This window comes from Hetaerina americana, unplaced genomic scaffold (genome assembly GCF_022747635.1).
Source record: "Hetaerina americana unplaced genomic scaffold, ioHetAmer1.1.p SCAF_10, whole genome shotgun sequence".
Taxonomy (NCBI): Eukaryota; Metazoa; Arthropoda; class Insecta; order Odonata; family Calopterygidae; genus Hetaerina; species Hetaerina americana.
The window spans coordinates 67,232,874-67,259,208 of NW_027286070.1; the positions used below are offsets into that span (position 1 = coordinate 67,232,874).

Consider the following 26,335-nt stretch of genomic DNA (forward strand, 5'->3'; position numbering starts at 1 on the left):
TTCATTGTCAAAGAATGCTAAATATTGCTCCGGTCATTCAAAGGCTGAACACTTGCATACCATATCCTTTCTTACTCATAAAGATAAGTAAAAGCTTCTGATAAACAGCCATGTAGTTTTGAATAAGAGTGGCTTTTCAAGAGAAATACAGAGCAGTGTCACATTGATGTGTACCTGGAATGTGAGCATAGTTGGGATCAAGAGCTTGCACATATTTGTAATGGTTGCACGATGAATAATGGTGCCCTGTATGCTTTTGAAATAGTGTGGAAGGAGAGTAGAGTTGTTCAAATTTAAGGGAATGATTTGGCATAGTATATGGCAATGAACAGTTGACAAAAGTATACACAGTAGTGGTTTAGGCTTTATTCTGAATCACAGGGCTAAAATACATGCCAGGACATATGACCAATATATTATCCTCTAGATTCCAAGAGCTAGTCTCCTAGATGCCCAGAGATTGGTAATTAGCTCTGGGTTCATATGAAACTTGGCAATAAGAAAGCCGTGATTGTAGTTTGTTATACACCTGTGAATGAACAGCAAGACAAGAAAGCATGAGGGATAAGTTGTGAGATTAATTGAGAGGTCTTGAATGAGTGTAAACCTGGTGAAAGGATAATAGATTAAACATTAACATTTGACTTTGGTGTTGGAAGGGATGCCTCAGAAATTTTTTTGTGACCATTTAGTTACTTTGATTGAAAGGTAATGGATTGATTGGTTATCTGAGTGCTAAAAACGATGCATTGTCTCAAATAAATGGTTTAGTCTCAAACCTATTAATTTGTATAAATGGACAAAGGGATTCCAAGAGCATAACTGTTATTGCTGTTTATGAAGAGAGGCTGACATTGTTAATTAAGGATGCAAGGTTTATGAGAAGTACTTATCATGGAGCATGTCACTAATTGGTAATTCCGATGGTAGATTAGGGAAGAAGTGAAGAGAAAGCAAGGTTTGGGAGCACAATTGAGTGTAAAAGTTAAAAAGTTGAAAGTCCAAAAGGTGAGACAGCAGTATACAGGATTTATTTTTAATTTTATGAAAGCCTTCAATCTCATTATCTATAATGTACTCCCAAAAAATTACATGGGGCTGGTGTTAGAGGCTCACCAAAATACAGGTTGATGTCACATTTATGAGAGGGTATTTAATATACTTCTCTTTTTAAAATAATTACTCAAGATGTTCCCCAGGCATTCATCTTGGGGTCCACATTCTTTCTAAGGAATGGAAAGAACAAGCATTTATAATCAATGCAATGCGTGGCAATTTTAAGTTAAGTGTAAAAGGGAATGGGTCCTTGAGTGAATGCTTTTAAATAAAATGTGGTATAAAAGAAGGATGATTGATGGCATCATAGCTGTTCAAGTTTTGGTTAATGTGTGAGCGATGGATGCATATTAAAAATATGTGTAATGATTGAGATGCAAAGATACTAATTCTTCTATAATCTAATTAGGATTATTGGCTGGGAGTTCACAAGATCTGTGTGAGTCCCTGGTAATTTCAGTGAAGTAACCGAGAGAATGGAATTGATAGTAAATGACTCCAAAATAAAATTAATTAATTTTATTGATAAGGAGGCTGGTAAGAGATAGAATAGTGAGTGAATATGGTAGAAAAATTTACCAAGTGGGCGATTTTGTTTATCTTTCCAGGATTTTTTCAGTGGAAGTAGAGATAGAGGAAGAAGGCAAAACAGCATGTGAGTTCCAACAGAAAGGTTGTGGACTATATCAAACTGTGGGCATGCCATAAAACCCACATAGGTAGATAACTTATAATGCAGTTTCTAACATAGTGGAATGATTTAAAATACACAAGATTCAGAATGTTTGACTACAAATGTACACCTAATTCAATAGACAACTCATGTTTTTATTCATTACCTTGTAAATTCACTATTGTAAATACATTCTTTAATACAATCAGTACGTTATATCATGATTTTCTAAACTGCTAACTTTTGTGACTGAATGTAGCAATTGCCTCTCCTGTTCTCTGCAATTTTTACAAGATGACAATACTCTAGGCTCATTTCACATACTGATCATGGGAAGTTTGAATCTACTACTGTCATTTAGTGATTCCCTTTAAGATTGCTACTCACTTTTCCCATACAAAGTTCCATTCACTGGGAACTGGAAGTGAAATGGGACAAGAGTGAGGGAATGAATCCAAGTCACACTGGTTAATCTCTAATCCTTAGTTACATATTACAAATTCTTTCAGTTAGATTATAGGCAACTCACTATTATTTATCTTCCAATTAGTTGAGATTAAAAGGTTTTAGTGTGCATGGTGCTTACAGCACATCAATTGCAGTTTGTGTTACAAATAATGCCATTTGGAGAGTCTCACATGATGCTTCTAGGCAGCCATTACTGTGTACAAATTATATAATTTTCAGTAGTTCTAATTAACATTTGGAAAGCTGATCTCATATTCTTGGATTGAAATGATCAGTGTCCTGATTATGTTCATGCTGTTCAAACTAGTTTCACTTGGTCATCCGCATAACTTATGATTTGATGAATATCGAGGATATCTGTTAGGAAAGTTCACGTATTTTGTTCATGCTTTCCAAATTTCCAAAAAATATTAATTTTGTGGTTATCTTATCAAGAATCAGTGTTAATGGTGATGGTTGACTTGGTCAAATTAGGATAATGATATTCTTGTTCTACTACCTTAAAGGTAGGAAGATTAAAATCCCTGGCAGTGGACTTAGAAGCCCTTTTGAATTTTTCTTGAGATAGATCAGTGCTATAATGTATCCATGAGAAATAACTTTTCTATAAATTCAAGTTCTTTGGAATGTGCCTTTCTAAAGGAGTAGGGTTCATCAGGCTGCCACAATCTTTAATTTTTTTGATTCAAACCTCAAATTGCAATTTGTTTCCCTTTCATCCTCCCAAGTCTAATGGCCATTAAATTTCTCCTGGAATCAATATGTAAATCTGGAATAGTAGGCACTTATCTGAATTAATTTGCCGTATTTTCCCATTGATAACGCGTGTGTTATCTATGCAATTATGTTCAGATGATTAAAAAAATGGCAATGCGCGTTATGCAATGAAAATTGAAAAAATCCAAACATAGATGTATTTTTCCACACACACATCTGATGTAGACACATTTTTACACACACTATGCATAATTTTTATGCACATTCATATATATATATACATATATATATATATATATATATATATATATATATATATATATATATATATATATATATATATATATATATGCTAATACAGATGTGCAGCATCTATACATGCTCAAGATAGCTATGAAGCCCTGGGTGTGTGGTATCTATTCAAATTCATGATAACTACAAAGTTGCTGGGTGTGAGTTATCAATGGGGAAATACGGTATAACTAAAATATATACTTATAGCAAAATTGATACATTTCATTTCACACTTACCTAACTAACTGACTACTTCTTGATTGGATACAAGGGATTGTTGGCTGAAAAAGAAATTTTTGCTGATAGAACTCAATCACTATTATCTCATAATATTGATCTGGTAATTAGGACAGCAAACGGTATTAAATCGATGCATCAGATTTTGGGCGTATTACTCTAAAGGCCATATAAATTAAAATGGATTGAGCTTATTTTCCTCTTGGAGAAAATGTTTTGCGCATTAAATATTAACTATGGATTGTACTGTGAAATTACAATACATAATATCATTAGCTGTGACTTAGCCAAACCAATTTTGACTGAATTCCATGCTTGAGCATCAGGTAAATAGAAGTTCCACAGTGCCTAAATTTTTTTTCTTGGGCTTTGAAGTAGATAGAAATGCAGAAATCATTTTAATAGATGAGGGGCCTTCTAACATTTTAATGCATTCACATTGTGCCATCTTAAGACTCTTAGAGTGCTTTTGCAAACCCCTGACAAATTATGTGAGGATGACACCAAATATAATCATATTCTTATGTAAAGAATCATATAATGCTGGAAAACAGATGTAGAAGGTGGATCAGTGTTTACAAAAGTGCCCATCCCCCGCATAGGATAGGCATTATTCAGCAGTTTTAATGTAATAACAACATTGAGCTGATATCTCAGGCTAACTACTCATTTTATCTTATTCATAGTAATCAATGGCTTTTTTTAATTCAAAAGAACACAAACAACCATTACTAGGTATAACTAATTTCCAGGGGCCTAAACATACTCCTACACAATATTATGTGCTGATGCAGTCACTGTGCTTACAATTTCAGATAGGCTATGATGAAGAGATGACAGTTTCAGCCATTATACAGATATACTTATATTTTATAGAAAAAATAGCCCAACTTAGAGCCTGAATACACCTCATATGTAGTTGTTATAATAATACTATGTTATGCATTAATTGGTAATGGAATTTCAAAATCTGACATTTTTCCATTTCCTTATTAAAAGTCTGAATAGTGTTTTGGCTATGTATTATTTACCAAGTATGCAAAAAATGTCAATGTTATACAAATATAATCCTCTTTTTCTAAATAGAAAATGTAAATCATGTGATGATGTCATTTGGATGATTTTTCCCTGACAAAAAATATAAATCATTGATTTAAAAAACCAAAAGACCTTGCATTTAGATGGTTTTTGCTCATTGAAAGACTTCATCTTGATAGGTATTTCTTTCTTACATGGGCTTACAGTCTGTGATGGCACAGCATTTAATAGTAACTGACCAAATTGTGATTTTTCATATTTGTCAGAAATAGAACGACGAGAATATTCCAAACAACTGCAGACTCTTTCTTTTCCCTGGGATATCTTCTTTGCTTTCTCAAGTTCAATGGTCTGGAATTTTATATTTAAAAAAATAATATTAGGCTGTATGAGTGTCATAACTAAAAATTAAAACTAAAATTTATATTAATGTGCTTTTGCATAATTTTTATAATGTACTCTAGTCTTCTTTTAACTTGATATGAATATTTAAGTCTATTCCCATCCTGAATGATCTTGAATAAATTGATTAGCTTGATAAGGCACTAGGTGTTGTCTATATTTAATAATAATTTTAAATTGCATACCTGTATCCCTCCACGAATTATATCACTCAACATAAGCTTCACTTTATTTCTCAAAAAATAATAAACTGATTTATTTAACATTTGGTCAATTACAGCTTTTACATCCAGTGGCTGAAAGTGAAAAATTGAAATAAAGATTAAGACAGCTAAGTATTACAGTTGAAATCCATGATATCAAACCACAATTGGTGCAGTAAACATAGCTCAAATATGAAATATTGTGCATACAATTTACAATATCATAGGAGTCTTAAAATAAAAAATCTTATAGATCCATTATTATCCAAAATGTGGTCCAAAATTACAAAATTTTTTTCATTATGAAATAAAATTTAAATATGAAAATAAAAAATTTTTACCATAAGAATATGTCATGATAAATAAAGGGGTTGGGATAATGTCTGAGTCAACCATCAGATCATTTAGGGTACCTAATTCTTTTTTATAAGTAAATTTCAAAAATCAGAAAAAAAGTTTTGCTCAAACACAAATGGCAAATGATTAGAAAATAGTAGCTAAACCTAATTTGGTGTTTCATCCTGATGGCCTGAGCATTATTCATCTCAATCTGTGTGAAAACGTTACTTGGCGACATGTCTGCCAAACTTCTGCACTTTATACCAAGAGTATTATTCCTCAATACAAACCTCTAATGAGGCATATAAATTATTATTTCTCTCTGTGGTGCAATTGCATGATTTGTTAAACTGAGGAATTTTCATTTAAAAGGCTATTATTTGTGTTTTATGCATAAAATTAACAATTTAAATATTTTTTACCTACCAAGAATGGAAATGAACTTAAGTGATTGCATAATAATATGGCACAAATTAAAAATGCATATTTATAATCAAGTGGGAACATGGAACTTTATGAACATGGAAGCAGATAAGACTTTTTGCATTAAAAAACCCATTCTCTTTCCATCCACAGAGTTCTGTAGTGCCTTGATCTCCACAGTTTTTATTTCTTTACCTTGCAATGGTCAAATTTCATTAAGCATTAATAAATAATGTACTACTTTTTTGACTTAAAACAGTTCTTATTTTAATTTCTGGACTTTTTATGTTCCTTACTTCCATAAACTTTATAGCCAAAGAGAAATGTGTTATCCAATGTTGAAATGGCATAGGATGAAAAAAAATCAAAGCAATAGGCCATGAATTTTGTTGATATTGTAACTGACTCAAATCAAATTATATTGCAGTTGGCTGGCACATCATTGATATATTTTTCATTTGTTTGGATATTTGGAAGCTAACCTGCAATTTTCATTTTTATTATTTTTTATTTTCATTTTCAACACACGCAGTAAGGTTTCGGAATAACATAACTTGGTACATATGGGAAGATGATTTTCAAGGTGCCCATCCTGGAACTGTTTTCCTAAGGAGAATTTTCCTTAGGCCGCATTTGAATTCAACTCATTATCCTGAATGTATTTGTAATTGCTCAACTTTCATGCTGTCATAGAATGTGAAACAAGCTTTGTAAATTCACCCCTCAGCACCCCGTTTCCTCGGTTTTGAATTTTTTTCTGTGGTGCCATTAACATCTATGGTTGCCCTCGGCCTCTTGGATAATGAGTCTTCCTAATCGTTCTGTTTTGGCTACATGAAAAGGCACTCTATAAGGAAGATAAATCTATCAAATCCATCGTTATGAGATGAGCACATTCTTTGCATTTAAGCTTTGTCGTCAGGTTCTGTTCATCTTTATTGATTCATATGATCTCCATATCTGATTTTTCTGGAACCATTCATGTATCATTCTTTGTTTTTGTTTTGTCTAAACAGTTGCGAGGGCAAAAGACCTCATCACAGTCTATATTCTCAGTTGCTAGATTTCTTTCTTGAGAAAGAGATTTAAAATAAACCTTGTATATGACCTCTGTAATGGATTCCAAGAGGGATAAGCTTTTTATGGGTGAAGATAATATAGATAATTTAGTTGAGCACCTGGATGGAGAAAGAGAAGAGAGTATTGGATGTGATAGTCCAAGTTCAAAGGAGGAAGTTTTGGTCCGGAGGCACTTCGCTGAAAAGATAAGGCCGACAGGGAAGAAGTCAAGGCCTCAAAGATGTCAGATGTGCTTAGCAGGGGGTAAAAGGAGGGATAAAGTGTACTGGTGCCCCAACTGCAATGCAGGCCTATATTTTCAGGATTGTTTCAAATTATATCACACAAAACTGAACTTTTAGAAGGGAGGTTGGAAACTTAAAGGCGAATAAATAAGTGAAAATATAAAATATAACGCAAGTAAAATTTTTAATAAATAGAATAAGCAATTTAACATAAGGTAATAAAATAACTATTTAAAAAGGTATAAATTATATATCAACAATGCTGCAATACGAAGAGATTTTAGAAAAATTAAATACTGCAAGTGAGGCCCCAAGCATTGAAATACCTATACCAGCTTGAGGGGATAACAGTTTAATATAAATTTAAATGAAGATCTGATGGTTAAATATTTATGGCTAATAGTAGGTTAGTTAGATTAAAGTTTGGTGGGAAATGAAATCTGAATGTATGACAAAATAGACCTCCGCAGACAATTTGTCATTTCTTGAAACTACGAAAATCAAATGCCTATATATTAAAACATTATAATCTAAAGCTTATTTCAAGTACCTGAACTGTGACCATCAAGTGCCACAACATAGAAATAAAACCCCCCACTTTATCCAGCTAAATTCACTTGTAAAGCTATATGGCATAAACCAAGAGGGGAGGGGAATATAAGCATTCCACCCTATTTAAATGTGTTCACCACTGATGATCATATCAAATTTATTTATTGAGTAACTAAAATTTAGAGAAGTTTACTTTGGCCGTAGATTTATGTCACATAATATGTCATAATTCTTCCTCTAAAATCTTAATATCTAGTTCAAGGGTCAGTCATGTTGACTTTGAAATTGTTTGTTTTACTTACCAACTGGGCTTGCTTATCTAACAATAATTTAGTCTCTTCAAGAAGTTCAACAAGGTTAGCTGAAAATGAGAATATGCATCAGTTTACTGGAATTAATAAAATTATATCTATTCTTGGTCTGATAAGATACTAGTATGCTCACCATTTGACTGGAATTGATAATTGCAACAATTATTATTTTCCAGTTCTAAGGAATATAATACTGAGCAGCAAATACAAATATCACATCTTTGTGGGTTGTATATACTGACTGGTGGTTCTATGGCAGTTAAGAATGGAATCTATGGTTGTTTAGGCATGTAGCAAGGTCCTAGGATCATATTAACCAAACATAGTTGACATTTGTAAAGTAGGAATGCCTTGTAATGATGGCTTATATTGATTTTGGCTCCGAGGTACACACTTCAAAATAAAATTGCAGGCCAAAAAACATTCTTTCATTGTACAAGGGTCATTTTAAGTTGATAATCATTGAATATTTGAAAAACTATATGTACTCTGCATCTATATTTGAAGCAATTATTGTATGTTGAGTTTTTCCTCTAGTAAATGTATTATTTTTTAAGGGCTAATCTGTGTTGATAAATGCAGTGATATTGATGAGGTAAAGTGAAAGAATGTGTGCACGTGTATTTCCTTACCATCCATTGATCTTGATGTTTGCCAATCTGGAAACCTCAGGAAATTTGGCCGATGTTGCAGAATAATCATTATTTGACATATTTCATGCAGGGGAATGCCCTGCCTGTTGGTTTGAGGCACCTTCTAAAGATGCTACTAGTTTGTGTAAACGCATTTCTGTTCTTCCCAGCCCTTGCTCTAATTGACCTTTCATTGAGAGGAACTGCATTTAGATTGTATAAATTGAGCCTTGGGTTCCTGATTTACATGCAAATAAAGGCCTATATCTTTTATTTTCTGAATATTTTAATTTTAAATTAAGAAAATTTAATTTTGGATTTTTGTTGCAATATTATCATTATTCTCTCTCTCAGACATATAGTTTCCATTATGTGGTTTTCTTGTTCTTGTGAGTAATACTTAAGTTTCATGCTGATTGATGAAAATATTTATTTATCACAACTGGAATGATACCCTTACCCTTATGATAACTGCCATTCTTTTTGGCAGTACAATTTTATTGAAACAGTTGTCAATATTTTTTCAGAATATTAGTTTTATTTTCCAGGAAATCCATCCATTTTCCTTTGCCAATAAAGTGCAATTACAAGAGATCTTCTGATTAGCATAATGTGCTTAATTTATATTCATCATGCATATGTACTTCTGGCGTGCAACAGCATATGTATTATGCTATCATGTTCCTTTATCACAAGAAGACTATCATCCATTGCATGTCAATTTGTTATATCATATGATCAATATTTGCTTGAACATAAAAAATGTAGGGATGTGGACTAAAGACCCAGGAAAACTAGAAATATTCAGAGGGATACCTGGAAAAATTCTTTTGCTAGTTGGATGGCAGGCATCTGGTCGAGTGCTTTAAGAGGACGCCTCGGTAGCTTAAGTGGCTAAAGCACTCGACCGGATATTGAGGGATCTGGGTTCGAATCCCAGTCAAGGCGAATGATTTTTACACTCTGACATTGTTGCATTGAATTGCTTTGCTTTAAAATTATAAAAATAGTAAGAGAGGCACACTCTCCTTGTAATATGAAATAACATCCTTACCTTCACGTTCACCCGTTGCACTGAGTGAATGTATGGCTTGATTTACTGTATCTTTAACATATTTCTTGTCCTGTTGCATATCAGGTACCTTCAATAAAATGCATAAAGAAAATTATTTCGTAAAATAATGACAAGAGTTCACATGTTCTATGTTTTTAGGATAAATATATTCATTTCATGTTTCCTTAAATTAAGCACTTGTTTATACTTCACCCATAAATGATGCCACTCTCTTTTTGCCTATTCTCACCAGCAGTGCTCTTTTAAATTCTTGCCAACTTGTGGAATCTCAGGTGTGTGTTTATGACTATATGTGTCAGAGAGTGTGAGTTCATCCATGATGACTCTCCTTCAGTCCCAGGTGTTAGTATCCCTGTTAAACTAATTCGAGGGAACAAATACATCTCTTTCTTTGTGTATGAATTCATGCATGATAAGTTTGCCACTGACTTATGAGATTTCTTTCCTTCTAACCCAACCAATTGAATGTGGTCTGGACATTTCTTTCCTCACCAATTGCATGAGAAAAACATGTGTATGTATTCAAGTCTCTTAGTACCTGTAATGTCCCTGATGCTTGTTTCCATGTATACTGATCCCTGCTGAGGATAAATTCCCCACAAATCATTACAATAATATTGTATCAAATTTTCTATGAGTGAATTTAGCATGCATTATTTCTTCTGTGGGTTCCCTGTTGTCGGATGACACTCCACAAAAATTTTGATGAAAGGTCCCCCATATCATTTTTTGTTGACCTGCATATGGTGCTCTAAAACTGAGTGGGTCCTGTCTAGGTGATACTTTTCAGAATTTTATATTAAATCTAATCCATATAAATTCCTGGGAAGCTGTGTGTTTAATCATAATAATAACATGAGTAAGCACCAACCTCTAACATGTTTAACCAACCTTCAAGTTAACCACTATAGATATCTGTCATAATCACTATTGAGATCTGTGATAGAGCATGAAACTTATCTATGAATTTTTAATGTTAATGAGCCCTCCTTTCCTTCCTCCCCAATAGTACCCTAGGGTACTTAAGAATACTTGTTGAGATGGTGGCATCATCCAGCCTTGAGCTATTTAACCCAAAATACCACTGCAACCCTCAAGTGTAGCGCTCAGTGACCAAGGTACATCTTTAAGGACAATTACTGCAAAATTCCAAGGATAACTAACCTGATAAGTTTGAGAGTGGAGAGGAGGATAAATGGCTGAATACATATAAAATTCATTTAGAGAAGGAATAGATAGCCATGAAACATTCAATAAACATTCACTTAAATCACACATGATTTCATTTACATATATTTTTGTATGTGGCCTTCACCATTCCTCTGGTAGTATCACAATCTACATAGCTAAACTCAAGCTTAACATTAATATTTTTGATTTTCTCTAATTTTTAAATGAGGGAATTATATGTACTATTTTTTATATTAATATGCAGATTAGTTTCTTCTTTAATGAATTAAGACATTTTATCTGGTTTTAATATTTAAGTATGCTGATTAAATGTTCCCTCTTGTTAATTCCTTGAGATTCTCCTTCCTTGCAAACCAATCCATTCTATAATTGACATAAGCCCTGGTCTCGAGCATAGCTTTACCATATTCAAGTACATATTTAAAACATTAGAAATCTTGGAGTGCCATTATGCCATTTTGATGACAAAGCCATCTTTGTCAGGCTCTCTAAAATGGAGAAATGAATTTGCAATTGGTAGAAGAGAATTATGGACTAAGGCAAGCCAGGGAGGAGATGGAGGACAAGGACATGGTGAGGGGATAACTGAAAGAGGGTGGAGACAATGGTGTCCCGGTCTCATTTGAAATATTGTGAAATTTTCAGGTGAAAATACATTCTTAGAGGCCCAGGAGATGGCCATTGGCACTTAACAAAAATGTCTGTGGGATATATAGTATGAAGTGTTGGTTGGTATTAATTGTTTAATGAGTCTGTATTTTTCCATTTCTCATATTCAAAGTGATCTAAATGCTCTTTGAATATGATGAGGAGTTGGCATTTGGTTTTTCTGGTATGTTTTTGTTGCAAGCTGTGGGGAATTAAATTCATTATAATCTATTGGATTTCTGATGGGCAGGGGGAACATTTATTGCATGGAAAATAGGTTCTTAAATTTTAGTTTGATTGAGAAAGAGATTGACTTGTTGTGATATTTGAAAAATGGGCTCTAAGGGCAAGAGATTATTGGATTCTATTTCCTTGGTGAAGGAACTGGATGAGGAAACATTATTGAGATTTCAGAGTGACCAGGATCCCATCCCTGATCCATCAACGCCCTGCCAAGAGCTTTAGCCAGTTAAGCATACTATTACACTGAGATTTTTTTAGGTCATTATGTACGTATGTTAGCTCTGGAAGTGTTAAAGTTGGTGAATGTGCCTTTTGGGAGATTTGATGATGGTTAAAAATAATTTAAGAGTAATTCAGTCAAGGAGTGGAGAGATAGCTGGTTATCCATGTTACTGCCAAAATTAGTTGTTAAATTGAAATAATTTTGGGACATGCAAAAGCTAGAGGCTGTTAAGGCATTTATATTATATTCATTAGGTCATATACATATTTGGACTTTAACCTGGCCCTATGAAGATTAAGATTTTCATTAATTGGAATCCATAGAATCAATTTTTATATTAAAAGAGGCAACGAGTCGTGTCTTTAAGTGTTAAATCTTTTAGTTTAAGGGGTTAGTTTTATGAAATTTCAAATGGAAAATGTCCTGAAGAGACAATGCATTCCACTCTGAAACTAGCCAAAGTGCTAAAGGGTCAGATACGAAGGTGGGTGTAGTAAAATAAGGTAAATAATTGGGAAATAATTGTTAGCATTACTAAAAATATTTAAATATTTTAATGAAAGCTTACAATTGATGGCAGGTTGTCATTGAGAACATTTGTCACAAGTTTTGAGAGCCTCCGGAATTTTTCCATGGTATTTTTCCTCTCTCTATGCTTTCTTATTCTTTTGAAAAGTTCTATTTGGCAAAAAATCAAAACTTCAGTACTTCTTATAATAAATTTTATGATTAAAACCATATTTTCCAGTATGCATGCTTTACCAGCCATCCGATCCCTTTCTTTTTGCACATTTAGATTTCTCTCCTGTATAGATTGTTGTCTCTCTCTTGCTTCTACTTCTAGTTGGTAGTTAATGATATCAATTCTTTTAATCTGTTGTTCTACCTTTTGTTGGAACCTTTGTTTGATCTGAAATGGAATTGGCTCATGTTGAGTATGTGACCAAAGTTTTTCTCTAGAATTTCTTTTAATAGCAGGTCCTCCAAAATAAAGCGTATGCATGGAACATAAATTACTTGGAATGTTTTTGAGGTTTGAAAAAGTGGATTAAATAATTACCCTACACAGGAGAGGGAAGTGGGTAGTTATGGTTATGCATGCAACTGGAGGGTGTCCTTGGTATGAAAATAAATCAGTGGTTTCATTGGGAAAAATTATGCAATTACTTACAAAGGGATAAAATGAACAAGAGGGTAAATTTAGAACCCTGGATCAAGGGTGGCTGTAGATTGAACATCAGAAGAAGAAATAAATCATAGTACCTTCATAAGAGAGTAACTGTAAAAAGGAATGGATGCAATGATCTCTTTTGATCAATAAGAGAGTGAAGAGAAAAGTGTAAAAGACTGCTGAGAGATCAGTATTACTAGTATTAAACAAGATGAGACAGAAATGTGGGTGTTAATATGGATGTGTGGAGATGTTAAAATAGACAGTATTGTGTATACTTACCAATTCTTGTAGCAGTGAAGATGCTGCTGGAAATATTTGCCATTCATTATAAAAGAAAGAAATGTTTACAAAATGTAAGGCAGAGGGTAATGGATTTGGAGAAGCCCTTAATTGGCACTCTACCACTTACAATAAAGATCCACAACACAAAGTACCACAACACATTGGCATCTGAGCCTTCCACTTTGGAAGTTTTCCCAAGCAACTCGCAATGAATGCTTTTGAGAAACGCCATCAATGGGTGGAACATTTCCCCATTTCTGGGTACCCAGCATGGTAAACCATGGATAGGATCAGGATCTGAGCGTACTCACATTTTGATCTTTCACTTGCTTCCGCATCGTTTTCTCCCTTTTCTCCCTTCTTCGATATTTCTTTTCATATTCCCGCCATTTCCGCATGGTCTTTATATTTCGCTGTCTTACTAATTGTGCCACCACTGCAATGCACTCACGAATTTTGTTGTCTCGAGCTTTAGAGCGTGCAATTCTGTTAATCTGTTGCTCCCTCTTGAATTTCTCCAGCCACTCTTCATGCATCATTCGTCTCTGAATCTTTCTCTTCAACCTAAAACATGGAAAACCAAGGCCATAATGAGGCACAAATGAAACTAGATGCAAGCTACTTACTATACCTACAACTCCTATATATAATAAATACAGCTATTTTAGTTATACAATGCAACATACTAGAATAGTACTCATGAACTATGTATATACTCTAGCTGTCAACTTATGGCCATAATGATATGCCAGATTAGAATTTAGGTGACAGCACATAATGCATATCTACTACTATGTCTTAGCCTATCTTTTTGTTTTATTATTTTCATTAATGTAAAAATATAATTGTTGTTGATGATTGGCATTATTCCAAACTATTATTCTTTATATATACTGCAGTCATTATTTGCATTCTTGCATCATGTGCGAGGCAATAAGTAAAAGTGGAAGGGAATGGTAGATAAATACTTGTAACAATACAACAATTTGAGCCATTCAAGAGCTCCAGGATAAACATGTTTGCAAAAAAAAGGTGAAACGTTGTAAATATCATGAAAATAGTGTTATATTTTATATGGAAGGAAGGAAAACACATATTTTATTTGCACCACTTCAAGGTTATAACCTTGAAGTAGTCCAAAGAATGGCACATTCTGATGATCTCTAGAGCTGTTTTAACAGTGTCAATGATAATGCTTACTTGACTTTATTATTCCACACACTGTGGAGTGTGTGGAATTACTAAGTCAAGTGAATTTTGTGGGACTACAAAGCCAATAATTTCATTTCATTTCAATATGTTATGCACATTTCATAAAGTTAGGCTGGAGGCAACAAAAATTAAAAATTGGGGTTACATTAAAAATACTAATTAGCGAGGCGATTGAAAACTGCCTTAGTTAACTTTTCCATGACAAGATGAACAGCAATGAAATGATAACCAATCATGGGTTGGGCTCTTGATCAGTAGCAAAGGAGACAAGGCTTCTGAGTCGTACTCACAAAGAATGCTTGCAGAGCCGAGCTGAAATCAGTTGGAAAGAAATGACAAAGAGGATTAAAATGGTTAGCTTAAGGTTATGGGATTTTAGAAGGATATTAAGGAAAGAGATTTTTGAAAACAGAGAGAGAAATAGCTAAAGAAAACACAGGTAGATGTGTGAGAGAGGTATCTGTGAGGAGAAGTAGAGAGATCGTGGGGATTACTGGAGCGATAGCTACAAAATTAATAATTGGGTGGAGTCAACGTGGAGCAACCCGAGTAATGAACAGAATACTTGGGATAACAGTAATGAATTTAGAACAAATGAGTGGTGGCACATTTTTATTAGAAATAAAAAAAGACCCGATAATTCTAGTGTTAATGCAAGTGAAAGCCTACTAGGAGTCACAAGGAGGAAAAATAGACATTTTGCGCGATCAAATGGAACAAGTGATTGGAAACGTGCTGGGAAGGAACAGCTAATACATTAGAATTTTGTGAAATTGGAGCGCAATATTAGACGAAGATAGAAACAGGATAAAGGTGGGAGAGTACCATTCAGGAATAAGGAATGAAATCGAAGAGAAAGCATTCAAGCTCTGGAGGAGAAAGATTTTGAAAATGACTAACACCTGGAACCACCCTAATACCATCACATGTGTAAGTAGTATTTGAAAATGCCGGCAGGGAATTAGACCGTTTTGATTACTTCATGGTTTGGCATAGATTTTAGAACAATAACATGAACTCTCAAAGCTCCCAGGTGGATGCTGATTTGGGCATTAATTTGGTTACTCTAGAATGTAAAGAGTGCGGAAAAGGAATTTTTATGATTGAGACTGGGGAAGTGGAATGTTGAAATAGTAAAAACTGAATGATCTCATGATAGAATAAATAGGTATTTAAGGAAAACTCGACGGAAGCTGTTGGAGAAAGCTGGTTAGATATTAAGAACAGAATCGGAGAAGTAACAAAACAGCAATAGGTACGGTAAGCAATAAGAGAATTAAGAAGCAATGAGTGATTAAGCATAATGTGTAGGAGTTTGAATGAAAAAATAAAATGGAAGGACCTTAAAATTGAGACAGTGCACTAAATAATGAGCTTGTCCGAGAGGTTGATAGGGTCAAGGGAATGTGGAGGAAATAGCACTGTGAAGATACGAAGAAATTAGAGAGAAAGGGAAGAGTAGAAACGTAAGTATTGTCAGGATGCAACAAAGAAAAATCTATACTCTTACAAACCATTCGATATAAGGCAGGAAGGTTAAAAAAAATCGATAAAAAACTAAGCCATGGGATAAAAGGACGAGCCTACGAGCTTGACTTGCTATGTAGAAGGTTTTTTAAAGGAATCGATAAAAAAATTGAGCAGAGGAAAAATAATGACGAAGTTTCAAGATGGGATGAGAGAGGAAGTTGCTAAATGGAACCGAAAGACGAAAAAAATTGGGTGGAGGAAATACTAAGGTGTTGGGGATGTTGACGGCCGTGATAGAAGGCAGAAAGACAGGTAGGCTGGATAGTGGAAGGAAGAGAGTAGGTTTTTCAGACGGTATTAAGAAGGTAGGGGGTACGAGGAACTGAAGAAGATAATAATGAAGGGCAAACATTGGAAGTTCACGGGATTCGTAGAACAAAATATTTGTTAGGAAAAGCCCAAAGGCTACCTTTAAAAGGTAGATAACATTTATTTGATGATAATATTGTTGTTTATGAAACAATTTAATCGATCGAATTGGAGACTTTATAGTCCCTTCCTTTGCATGACCCTTCTTTTACATAAATATTACGTTTGGACACTAACCAAATCCAAGGTGAGGGAAAGTCGACCTAGAGGGAATCGAATCCGTCACCTCTTGGTAAGCAGGCAAGGACCCAGTCACCACCAGGGCCGACGAAAAATTGGCATGTCCAGGATTTTGAACCCGGGACCCCTCGCGCCCAAAGCGAGAACCATATCCCTAGGCCAACGAGCCACACGAATTATTGCATTAGATAATCAAACGATAGTGAAACAAATGAACTGGGTGTGAACAGAATAAAAAATTCAGTGATTTCCTGAAATATTCTTCAAAGCGTTTTAGACATTGAATTGCATCACCTTAAGGATTAATCGACAAAATATTTCTTTTCTGGCTGGTGAAGGGACGTGTTTTGCACAAGCCATATTTAGCATGAAGTCGTAGTATAGCGTTAAGTATCTGCGAGACTACCTATTGCAAGGTTACTTCAATCGTAATCACTCCAAAAAAGGGGATCTGTGACTACAAATACCAAGCATAGATTCCCTCAAAATGTTCATTAGCATTATTTCGTCCCAGAAAACTGGTTCGATTGCACGAGAATAAGCAGGAGAAAAGATTGATGCCGATCAAGCTTGCTCGATTGATTCCGGCACAATCGTCTTATACTCCAAGAAAAATACGTTGTCCTGATTAATTAAATAAAAAATCGGACAATGATTGGGAAGGGGCAGCAAGAGTGCTTGCACCCTCTAGCGGGGCTACCTTATGGTCCCGAAAAAATTCATTGATGGAAGCCAAGGGAGTCCACAGAGGAATCACAAACTCTCGCTAGCAGCATTCGACTCGACCGTGCTTGTTTGTGCTACGACCGCTGTTGCCTTCAACAGCCATCATGGGTAATTTCTTCTGATAATTTACTTACGATTGAGAGACGTTCAGTCTACTGTTCCGTGTAGGTCTCGTATGGCTCCAGATTTGTGTGAATAAAGAGATGAGTGAATGAATCGGTCAGAAAATACCAGGGAATGGAAATCACAATCAACCATTGCAGTTCATTAATTCTTTGTTCGACACAGATCTCCTCTATGCCTTCACTTTTCTTAGCTTTCCAGTTTTCAGCTATATTTTTCATGCATTCCTCTGTAGTTATTTCTCGGGTTCGTCGGATTGCATATGGTCGGGGGATCTGGATATAGATATGTGCGGAATAAGGGAGTGTACTCGACGAATAAGAAGTCGTGGACATTAAGCGCCGATCCTCGGAGAATGTCTATATTGACCTAAAGAATGATTCAGGATTATATGAAGGTCCCTCGCAACTAAAATACAAAACAAATATCTTTAGTTACCCAGAATGGAGGGCGGGATCTCACTATCAAGCGACGGAAATTCTCCGTCATAGGTTCCAGCACTCACAGAAAATAAGGCATGATTTGTGATTTCATCCATTAAAAATATTTAAATTATTGTAGTATCGCAATCAGAAAGCAATGGGGGACAAACACATTATTGTTCCGAGGACCAACAGCTTTGACCCTTTGATCTGTGATAGGAAAGTGAAAACCTTAACTTGGGTGGGTTGAGATTATGTTTTTTTCCCAGATTCCTTCACAATTACGATTTCTTTGCATTTTTACATCTTTCGCAAATTGATCCGAAGTATGGTGTGTCCAAATCTGACAGTAAATATTTCATTCTATGACTAATCTTTCTTCATAATGGGCAGTTTTCAACTCACCGAAAGCTATTTCTTTTACATTTATTGTTTCACCCATTTGAATCTCTTACTTTTTCATGTAATATTCGATATAAGAGACACCTAATATTTCCATTTACTTATTTATTCCTTAGCTCACACGAAAATTGAATTCTTCGCAAACTTTTTGATTAATCTGGATTGCCTGAGGGAGAAAGGGAAACAATGCTTTAGATGTTTGGTGGGCCAGATGACTCTTGGTTCCCTTGTAAAAATTGTTGGACGACAACTGCTTTTCATGATAGTTTCTATCTAATTGCACTCATTTCGAAACATGACCACGCTCTTTTGCGAGAAGTGCAATTCGAGTGGCCATGTAATATGCTCCCTGCTCATCCATACGTACTCTTCCTTTTTCAGATTTTCTTCCATCTGTTTTCTGGCGCGCGCTCCTTCGTTTTTGGCCATCCTCTCCAACCTTCGCCTCTCCTTTTCCGCGTCTCGTTCAGCAAATTCCTTGGCCAACGCCAGATCCCGTCGCTCTTTTGCCAAGGCATCCTGTGGGCGAAGAGAATTCGTTGGCGGAGATAAGTAATTTTTCCTCTAACCTGGTTTTTATTGATTTTGGGCACCCGAGGAATGTCTCTTCTGTAATTTTGAGTGAGAATGAGGTCAGAGTAGGCAAAAAATTCTATCCATACGTAGTCCTAACTTTTCCACCTGATTTGCCAAAGTGTAACTTGGGTGCGTCGGTGTAAGCATAGTATTTCAACTAACATACAGTGGGTATGGGGTATTTTATGGAAAAAATAAGAGAGGGGATAAAGGTCGGGTGAGCGCATCCAATCTACAATCCAAGAATATGGATTGACACGAGAATATGATATTGCACGGGAATGAATGAAGGCGCATCGTTTGCTTAGTCATGTTGAGGGAATGGACGAGGGTTGAATCACCAAGCATATGAAACGATGGAGGGTGAGATGAGAGGCAGAGAGAAAGAAAATCATGTGGTCGCCGAGGTTCGGCGGACGGGGAATATTAGGCGTGTAAAAAAGCTTGTGCGAAACAATGAATGAATCGGGCCGAAGGGAAAGGGGTGCGAAATAATTAGGCCGTACGAAAGAAAGCAGCCGAAGGGCGCCAGTTCCCCAAATTATGACCTAAAATTAGGATTTCTTGGCTGTGTCTACATAGAAAGGGTACTGTGTGAATACTGTGCACTAGGTATGTTACATCGTATGTGTGGCTCGGCGTATTCCGGGCCACACATCCGGCTCGGGACTCGCTTTCTCGGGGCACAAATTAATCCGCGTCCGCACCGGATTCAGTCGAATATTTAGTCTATATTGTTGCTTCAATCCTTATCCCATGGCTGTACCAGCAGTGAAAAGTCTCAGGACTCGATTTCTCAATGAATATTAGCAGCCCACAACTGTTCCATTAGTTGGGGTGCAAACGGCATTACACTTTTAATCTACTCGTAAGGTTTTACTTTATTGAATACTTCTGCATTTAAACAGACAAACTTAGTAATGCTGAATTTTCTCTGTCTCAAATTTCCAACGTACAAAGTAATTTACCCGTAACAATGACACAGAAGTGTCCTTACCATCCTTAGATAACGAAATTCAGGGTGAAACATAGCAAAAGTCGTGCTTATTTCACCTTCTTCAAAGATATTATTCGAAGATTCTTCAAAACTTGTATTAAATATTTTTCTTACTTGCTCATTGTTTGGAGAGTAGTATTCCAGGGGTAGAGAGTTGGACTGCTCATCGGAGGACCAGGGTTCGATTCTCATCTAGGCACCCTCAGCTATATCCAAGCTATGTGTTTTTCTTGGTACCAGACCTTTCTGGTAAACCATAGCAGGCATAGGGAAAGGAACTGGGCCCCCTGCCTTAATATTTGAATTGTACCCGCTGTGGGCTTAGCATTGGGTGAAATCTGCCCTCACCTATCAAATCGACCTTCGAGCTGATTAATGGGGTTTGTTTTCCTTATTTCTGCTTTTAGGAAGACATGAGATCCGTAAAATGGCAAGAAGTGATGTTTCCTGAGTATATGAAAAAAATAATTGATGGAAACAAAATGTAAAACTATTGAGGAAAATAAAAAAAAACATTTATGGAGAATAGGTCTTTAAATTGGTTGTCGACTGAATAAAAGTGAAAAAAAGTAAATGATTTTCCCAGGTATTAGTCCGAAGTTTCACCGCAAGTGGTTTGAATTACTATCAAAAAATAATTTAAACTAATAATTTATCCATACATATCACCTACAGTGACTCTCCGATCACAACTCATACCATCCATGTATTTTGGATTGGCGGCCACGAAATCGGTGCCAAGGATACCAAAACTCTAGGTTAAACTGGTACTGAGGTACTGATACTTATTATTTTTCCCTTGTTACCGCTCTAAAACAATCATTACTATAATTATTAATATGGATGTAGTATTTGTAAATAATACTCAGTAAAGATGCGTTTTAATCCTCGTTATCATTCATGTTCATTATTAAATTTAAGACTGTTTTATTTGGTATTGTTTCAATTTTCTCTGGCGTAAATATACTCTTAAAAAAACACAAAAACAGTAATCAACCCGAAGATCTGTTTGGTAGGTTATGGTAGAGTTCACCCAGCACTAAACCTGACGGCGTGTGAAATTCACACATAGTACCCGGAAAGTCACATAATTTAGGTGGAGCTAAGGGTGCCCAGGAATCGAACCCGAACTCTCCGTACAATAGTCCAACTCTCTACCCTTAAACTGCCGCTACCCACTATCATACCCATAATCATCCCCAAATAGATACTCGTATATTCAAATTGTTTCGGAGCCCTTGATTATAGGCCAGCTCGACTTCACTTTCCCCGATAAACATCATCAATTCTTAAAGAACTCTACGGACCTTTCTTTTGGAAGAAATCCAAATTCAATCGCTCCTTCGATCCTTACAAATATTCATATTTTGTACCAGGGAAAGTGATTTGGCTGAATTGACATTTTTTCTATAAATTACGACCATAAATTATCTTGTCCACTTTCTCTCCCTCATGCCCCCGGATCACCGGATGCTTGCTAGGATTCCGTAAATAAGAGTCCCTATCGAGATTTACGAAGATAGTGTCTTTCGAACCTTGTCATTGGGTCTCCATAATGCGCATAATATACTATATATATCACTAATCAGTGGCGACGGAACCATAGGCCAAACATCTCGTTTCCAAATCAAGGGTAAAACTCAAGAATATTTAGTGCATTATTATCAAAAAATAATTTAAACTAATAATTGGCTACTACAATGATATTACCTTGAAATAATTTATTCCCTAATAAAGTTACCGGCTCTACAAGCATTTTGGTTGAATGATTAAATAATATCAAAGTCTTCAAATCTTTTAAACGTTTTTGTTTTATGCTATATTTTAATTCGCTCATGATGAATGATTTTAATGCGCACAATATCGACCAGGCTGCGAAAGGGCCACCTGTGGTAGAATTTGGATGATCATCTCTTTGCGTTCCGCACTATACCTTTTTGTGAACATAAGATCTGATTTCTCGTGAGGTATTTTAGGTGAGATATAGGTGCCAACGAAGTTGCTGTAAATCTCTTATTTTGGCATTAGGGATTGCAACTCTGTCCGCCTTCTTGGCGTCGCTTAGGGGAGAAGTTTTCAGTCCATAGTGTACCGCTTGTGGTGGGATACCTCTCTAAGGTTGCCACATTTGGAAGACCTATAAGAGTTTCTAATGTTGGCTCTGTATTAGAAATGAACGTTAGGCGATTTAGAATATTGGCAAATGGATAGCCTTGAATTTCAATTTCGGTAAAAACTATTTGCAAAATCTGTGGAAAAATGTGAAAATATCTTGAGCTCAGCAATATTGTACAAGAATGGGGCAGTGGTGATTAGCACACTTGCAACACAATTATGGCTATTTTTATGATAATACCTAATCCTGGAGTGGCAAATGAACAGCTAATTTTACGAGAAAATATTATCATGAAATCTCGTGAAGTAAACCTCATTTTTTGCATTCAATTCATTGCAATCAATTCATAATACGGTAACTATCTAGAATTCAATTTTCGTTTCTGTGAAATGCCGGATCAGAACAGTGCACGTAGCGCTCTAGTTTCAAGCTGCATTATTGTTTGGAAATATGCCAATGAAATCATTTGACAAGACTGGCTAGGTCAAATTAGTTTTTTTCTCAATATATTCTCAAAGAATACTTTATGTTTCATCTACATCCATCTACATGATACCACGCAAGCCACTGCAAGGGCGGGTGTGTGGCGGGGGCTAATTTATCTTGGTGTGTTTAATGTTATCATAATTACTATGGATCATATTTAAATGTATGATATTTATCATATTAAATATTACTTCATCTTATGAAGGCGGTTTTCACTAATATTCTCTTCGGGGACTCGCGTTGAAGCCGTCGTTTTGGGTCTTGCGACGTGCTGTACACAGTCAACTTTTTTCTTGCATGGCCTGCCCTCCCGAATGGTCCACGAATCACCTTCAATTCCGTTTCAGAACACGCACGTAATTTTATCCACCTGGATTCAACTCCGACGATTATTGATGAAATTCTTGACAATGGGCGCTGGGAAATGACGTGAGGTGAATTTTGTGTTCCATCGGGTGGCTCTCCGTGACCTGGGTCTGCTGCCGCGGTCGAAGGACGCTAGACGTGCACCCAGCGGGTCGTCCATGCAGCTTCTGCTGGTGCTTCCCTCCATCAATCCCGCCAGCCACCTCCCACGTTGGTTTTTTAAAAGTCGTCCATCATTTTTATGGACAGGTCCGTGTATACAGAGGATTGTATGGCAACGAAAAATTCAATACAGACCATCGCCATTCCTCCTGCTTGGCTTGTGGTGACACGTCTCCCTCGAGGCCTTTCCATAGTAAGTGGCGGTGATACTCGCATCTTAGAAGTCTGGTGCAAGGGCGGGGAAATCTTCGGGGACAAGGGCCAAGCAAGTATATCATCGAAGCAGGTGGGCCCGGTGTAATGCGGGAAGCGTGTCCTATGAGGTGCCCGTGGAAGTATTTTCCTCAGGCGGACCTTATCGTGACTCGCGACAGTCGCATCGATGCGCATAGTGAGTCCTCTCATCCTGTGAGAGTGGATTACGGTTTTGGGCAGGGACGCCGGTACAGAATCTTCTTCATAACCTCCACATAGTTGCATTTAAATTCCATTTTGCTCCGGAGAAAACATGTACTTTACCACGAAATTTCCTCGACATTCTTTTCTCTATCAAACTCTTTGAATATTCTGGACGCGCTAGTCTACATATGCAAAATATATGCCCCGGCTCTACTCTAAGAAGAAGATATTTAATGGTTATTTTATTTTTTGATGTGCCGTGAACAATTCGACCAGCGGGGGTTCGTATTTCGTGAAATCCAGCGAGGCAACGCCTTGCAATTTCTATCATTTGCGTATAATTTGGGTGCATAGGTACTGCTACGGATAATTTTTAAACGCTCAATGACCTCCTATTAACAAACAAGTTAATTATCTCGATGTTTCCTGTGAAAAGTTCACTTTGTTTGTTGTTATAATGTCTTTACCTGAAAATTATGATTTGTGAATGAAAAGAATACATCTAATGTGCAAACACAAGTGCGCCACGTCCTCTTTACTTTTACACGGTCTCTGCTAGTGAGTGGCTGAGTCCGTTTGAAAACCATAAATCAGTCACTAAGGATTGCTTCAGAAAGCTCTGCAGAAGCGAAAGAATTGACACAATTATTATTGTTGATATAATATTACATTCTTTGGAAGTCGATGGACAAAAATTCGGTTATTTTTGTTGCTTAGTCTTCGTAATCATATGCAGCAGACCAAAGTACTTCTTTCCAAAAATAACTGGAAATACTCGTAGATAGGAAATTAAGGGCCGCAGGTTCTATACCTTGCCGAGTTGAAAGACTTTTTCCTGGTAATTTAGAATAGTGTGTATTCGTATCAGTGCATGATCGAGCGAAATTGAAGTCCTGGCATATTCCACGGTCTATTCGAGTTTACCATCAACAACTACCTCGAAGGCCTGTGTTCGAATCACGACAGCTGCTTAATTATTCACAGGTATCCCGATCCCTACTTAAATGCCACGTTAAGAGCACCTCAAAATAGGGTACGCCGTCTTTCGGGTGGGACGTTAAATTGTGTGACCGCTGTTTGGCGTCTTTTGCGTCTTTGGTAGAGAGTAGGCTAATGCCAATGGCAAGAGCTCTTTCTTTATCCTCCCCTCATTCCCTGAAAATCCTATCTCTACGAAAATTACTCCCCTAGTAGTAGTAGCTTTAGAGGACAGCTGAGGTCATTTGCGCCGTTTGGGATGGATGGGAAAGGAAGGGTGGAGAGAAACCCGGCGTCGGCATTAGCCTACTCTTAATGACGAAAAGCGCCAAGGGATTTGCAGCTTCACGTCCCATCCGACGGACGGCGAACTCACTCAAAAAGGGTCTCCACAAAGCACCTCAAGTAGGGATCGGGACTCCCCTGAAAATATCTGTCGCCTCCAGGATTCGAACCCGAGCCAGTGGGAAGCCAGTACGTTAGGCACCGCACCATCCCGATCCCCCAACTACTTTCCTCTATTAATAAAATCTTTAAGAACACGGATTATGGTAGTTGGATTATACTATAACTCACGTTGAAATCTAATTGAGTTAGTTCTTGTATTTTGGTATTAAATAAGTATTTACCCTTTCAAGGAGTAAACGTTAAAAGAAATTAAATCGTGGGCAAGGGGAGCAAAATAACCGCTAATAATACTTTCATCAAGCTTCGGGACTGCAGAAGCCCGGGATCCCATTCGTACTATATTATCTATTCTCATTCTTTTTTTGAACACGCACGGAATGTAATAATACCACCTCAGGCCGAAAGTCTGGACCTGCTTTTGCTGAATCTACAGTACGTGGAACGACAGTATTGAACGTACATGGAATTCTTTAACAATAAACAAATTGGATTTTTACCACATAAATAATTAAAATTTCTCAATTACATGCGTAATGGATATTTACCTGATGTTGTGAATAGTTATCCATTATTGAAAATAAACATGCATAGATACTCGTAACATACTGAGTTAGTGTTGTAGGCCATATCCAATATTTTTGTTCCCTTTTTCTCTAGGAGGGAAAAAATTGAATTTTCTTTTAATGTAGCCATGGAAATCAAGAGGTGAGAATGTACTATTGGCATAAAAATGGAGATTAGCGTAAAAGTGTAACCTCTCGATTTTATTCCGTGGCTTTGTGCTCATCTCCGTAGTCATGTTTGTGCACTGGAACGTGGAGAGTAAACCCCGGGGCATGGCTAGGTTGAGAGAGAAAATTATATTGCTATTAAGCATTGACAGCGTTGGAGAAGCATTAGCATACATTAAGTACGCTAAACATTTTTGCTAATTGGTCCTAGAAATATTAATGATTAGATTATAAAACGGCTGGACTGGTATGTAGTGAGCTTTAGGATACCTTCCGAAGGACTCATGTTAAACTAAATGTGATGTCTCTGGACACTACCAACTAAAAACCTAGGGAACTGATTTTCTAAACTGAAATTAGAATACTTCAGGGGCTACGGAGAAAGAATTTGACTTTACCCGGGATCTTTGAACTATAAATGCCGTGGGGCTCTGTGCTAGTTGAGCTTTATATACATATCAAACCGACCTTAATTGTTATTGCTAAACACTGCTCACGAACCGAAAAGAAAAACGGCTGTCAATTTAGCTCTCACTCAAATATTTTCCGATAGAGGTTTTACACTTACACAGCAAATTGGTGATTGTATTTCTCAATATAACCTGCAAATTAAAATATTTTTTACTGTAAATAAAGGTTACTAAGGAAATTCAAAATTTTATGTCAG

At 36.3% G+C, this 26,335-nt stretch overlaps 1 protein-coding gene across 1 annotated transcript in view; it reads right to left on the minus strand.

The window, feature by feature from the left end:
* Positions 1–423: 423 nt before the first annotated feature.
* The window catches only part of LOC139700354 (inner centromere protein), a 31,328-nt gene continuing 5,416 nt past the window's right edge, over positions 424–26,335 (minus strand). Inside the window, exons 3-10 of the mRNA XM_071598995.1 lie at positions 18,817–18,968; positions 13,797–14,049; positions 9,704–9,791; positions 8,009–8,067; positions 5,071–5,181; positions 4,678–4,834; positions 2,117–2,147; positions 424–529 (exon numbers count right to left, since the gene is read on the minus strand). Of these exons, the coding sequence (XP_071455096.1) occupies positions 424–529; positions 2,117–2,147; positions 4,678–4,834; positions 5,071–5,181; positions 8,009–8,067; positions 9,704–9,791; positions 13,797–14,049; positions 18,817–18,968 (957 nt within the window). The remainder of the gene's footprint in view (positions 530–2,116; positions 2,148–4,677; positions 4,835–5,070; positions 5,182–8,008; positions 8,068–9,703; positions 9,792–13,796; positions 14,050–18,816; positions 18,969–26,335) is intronic.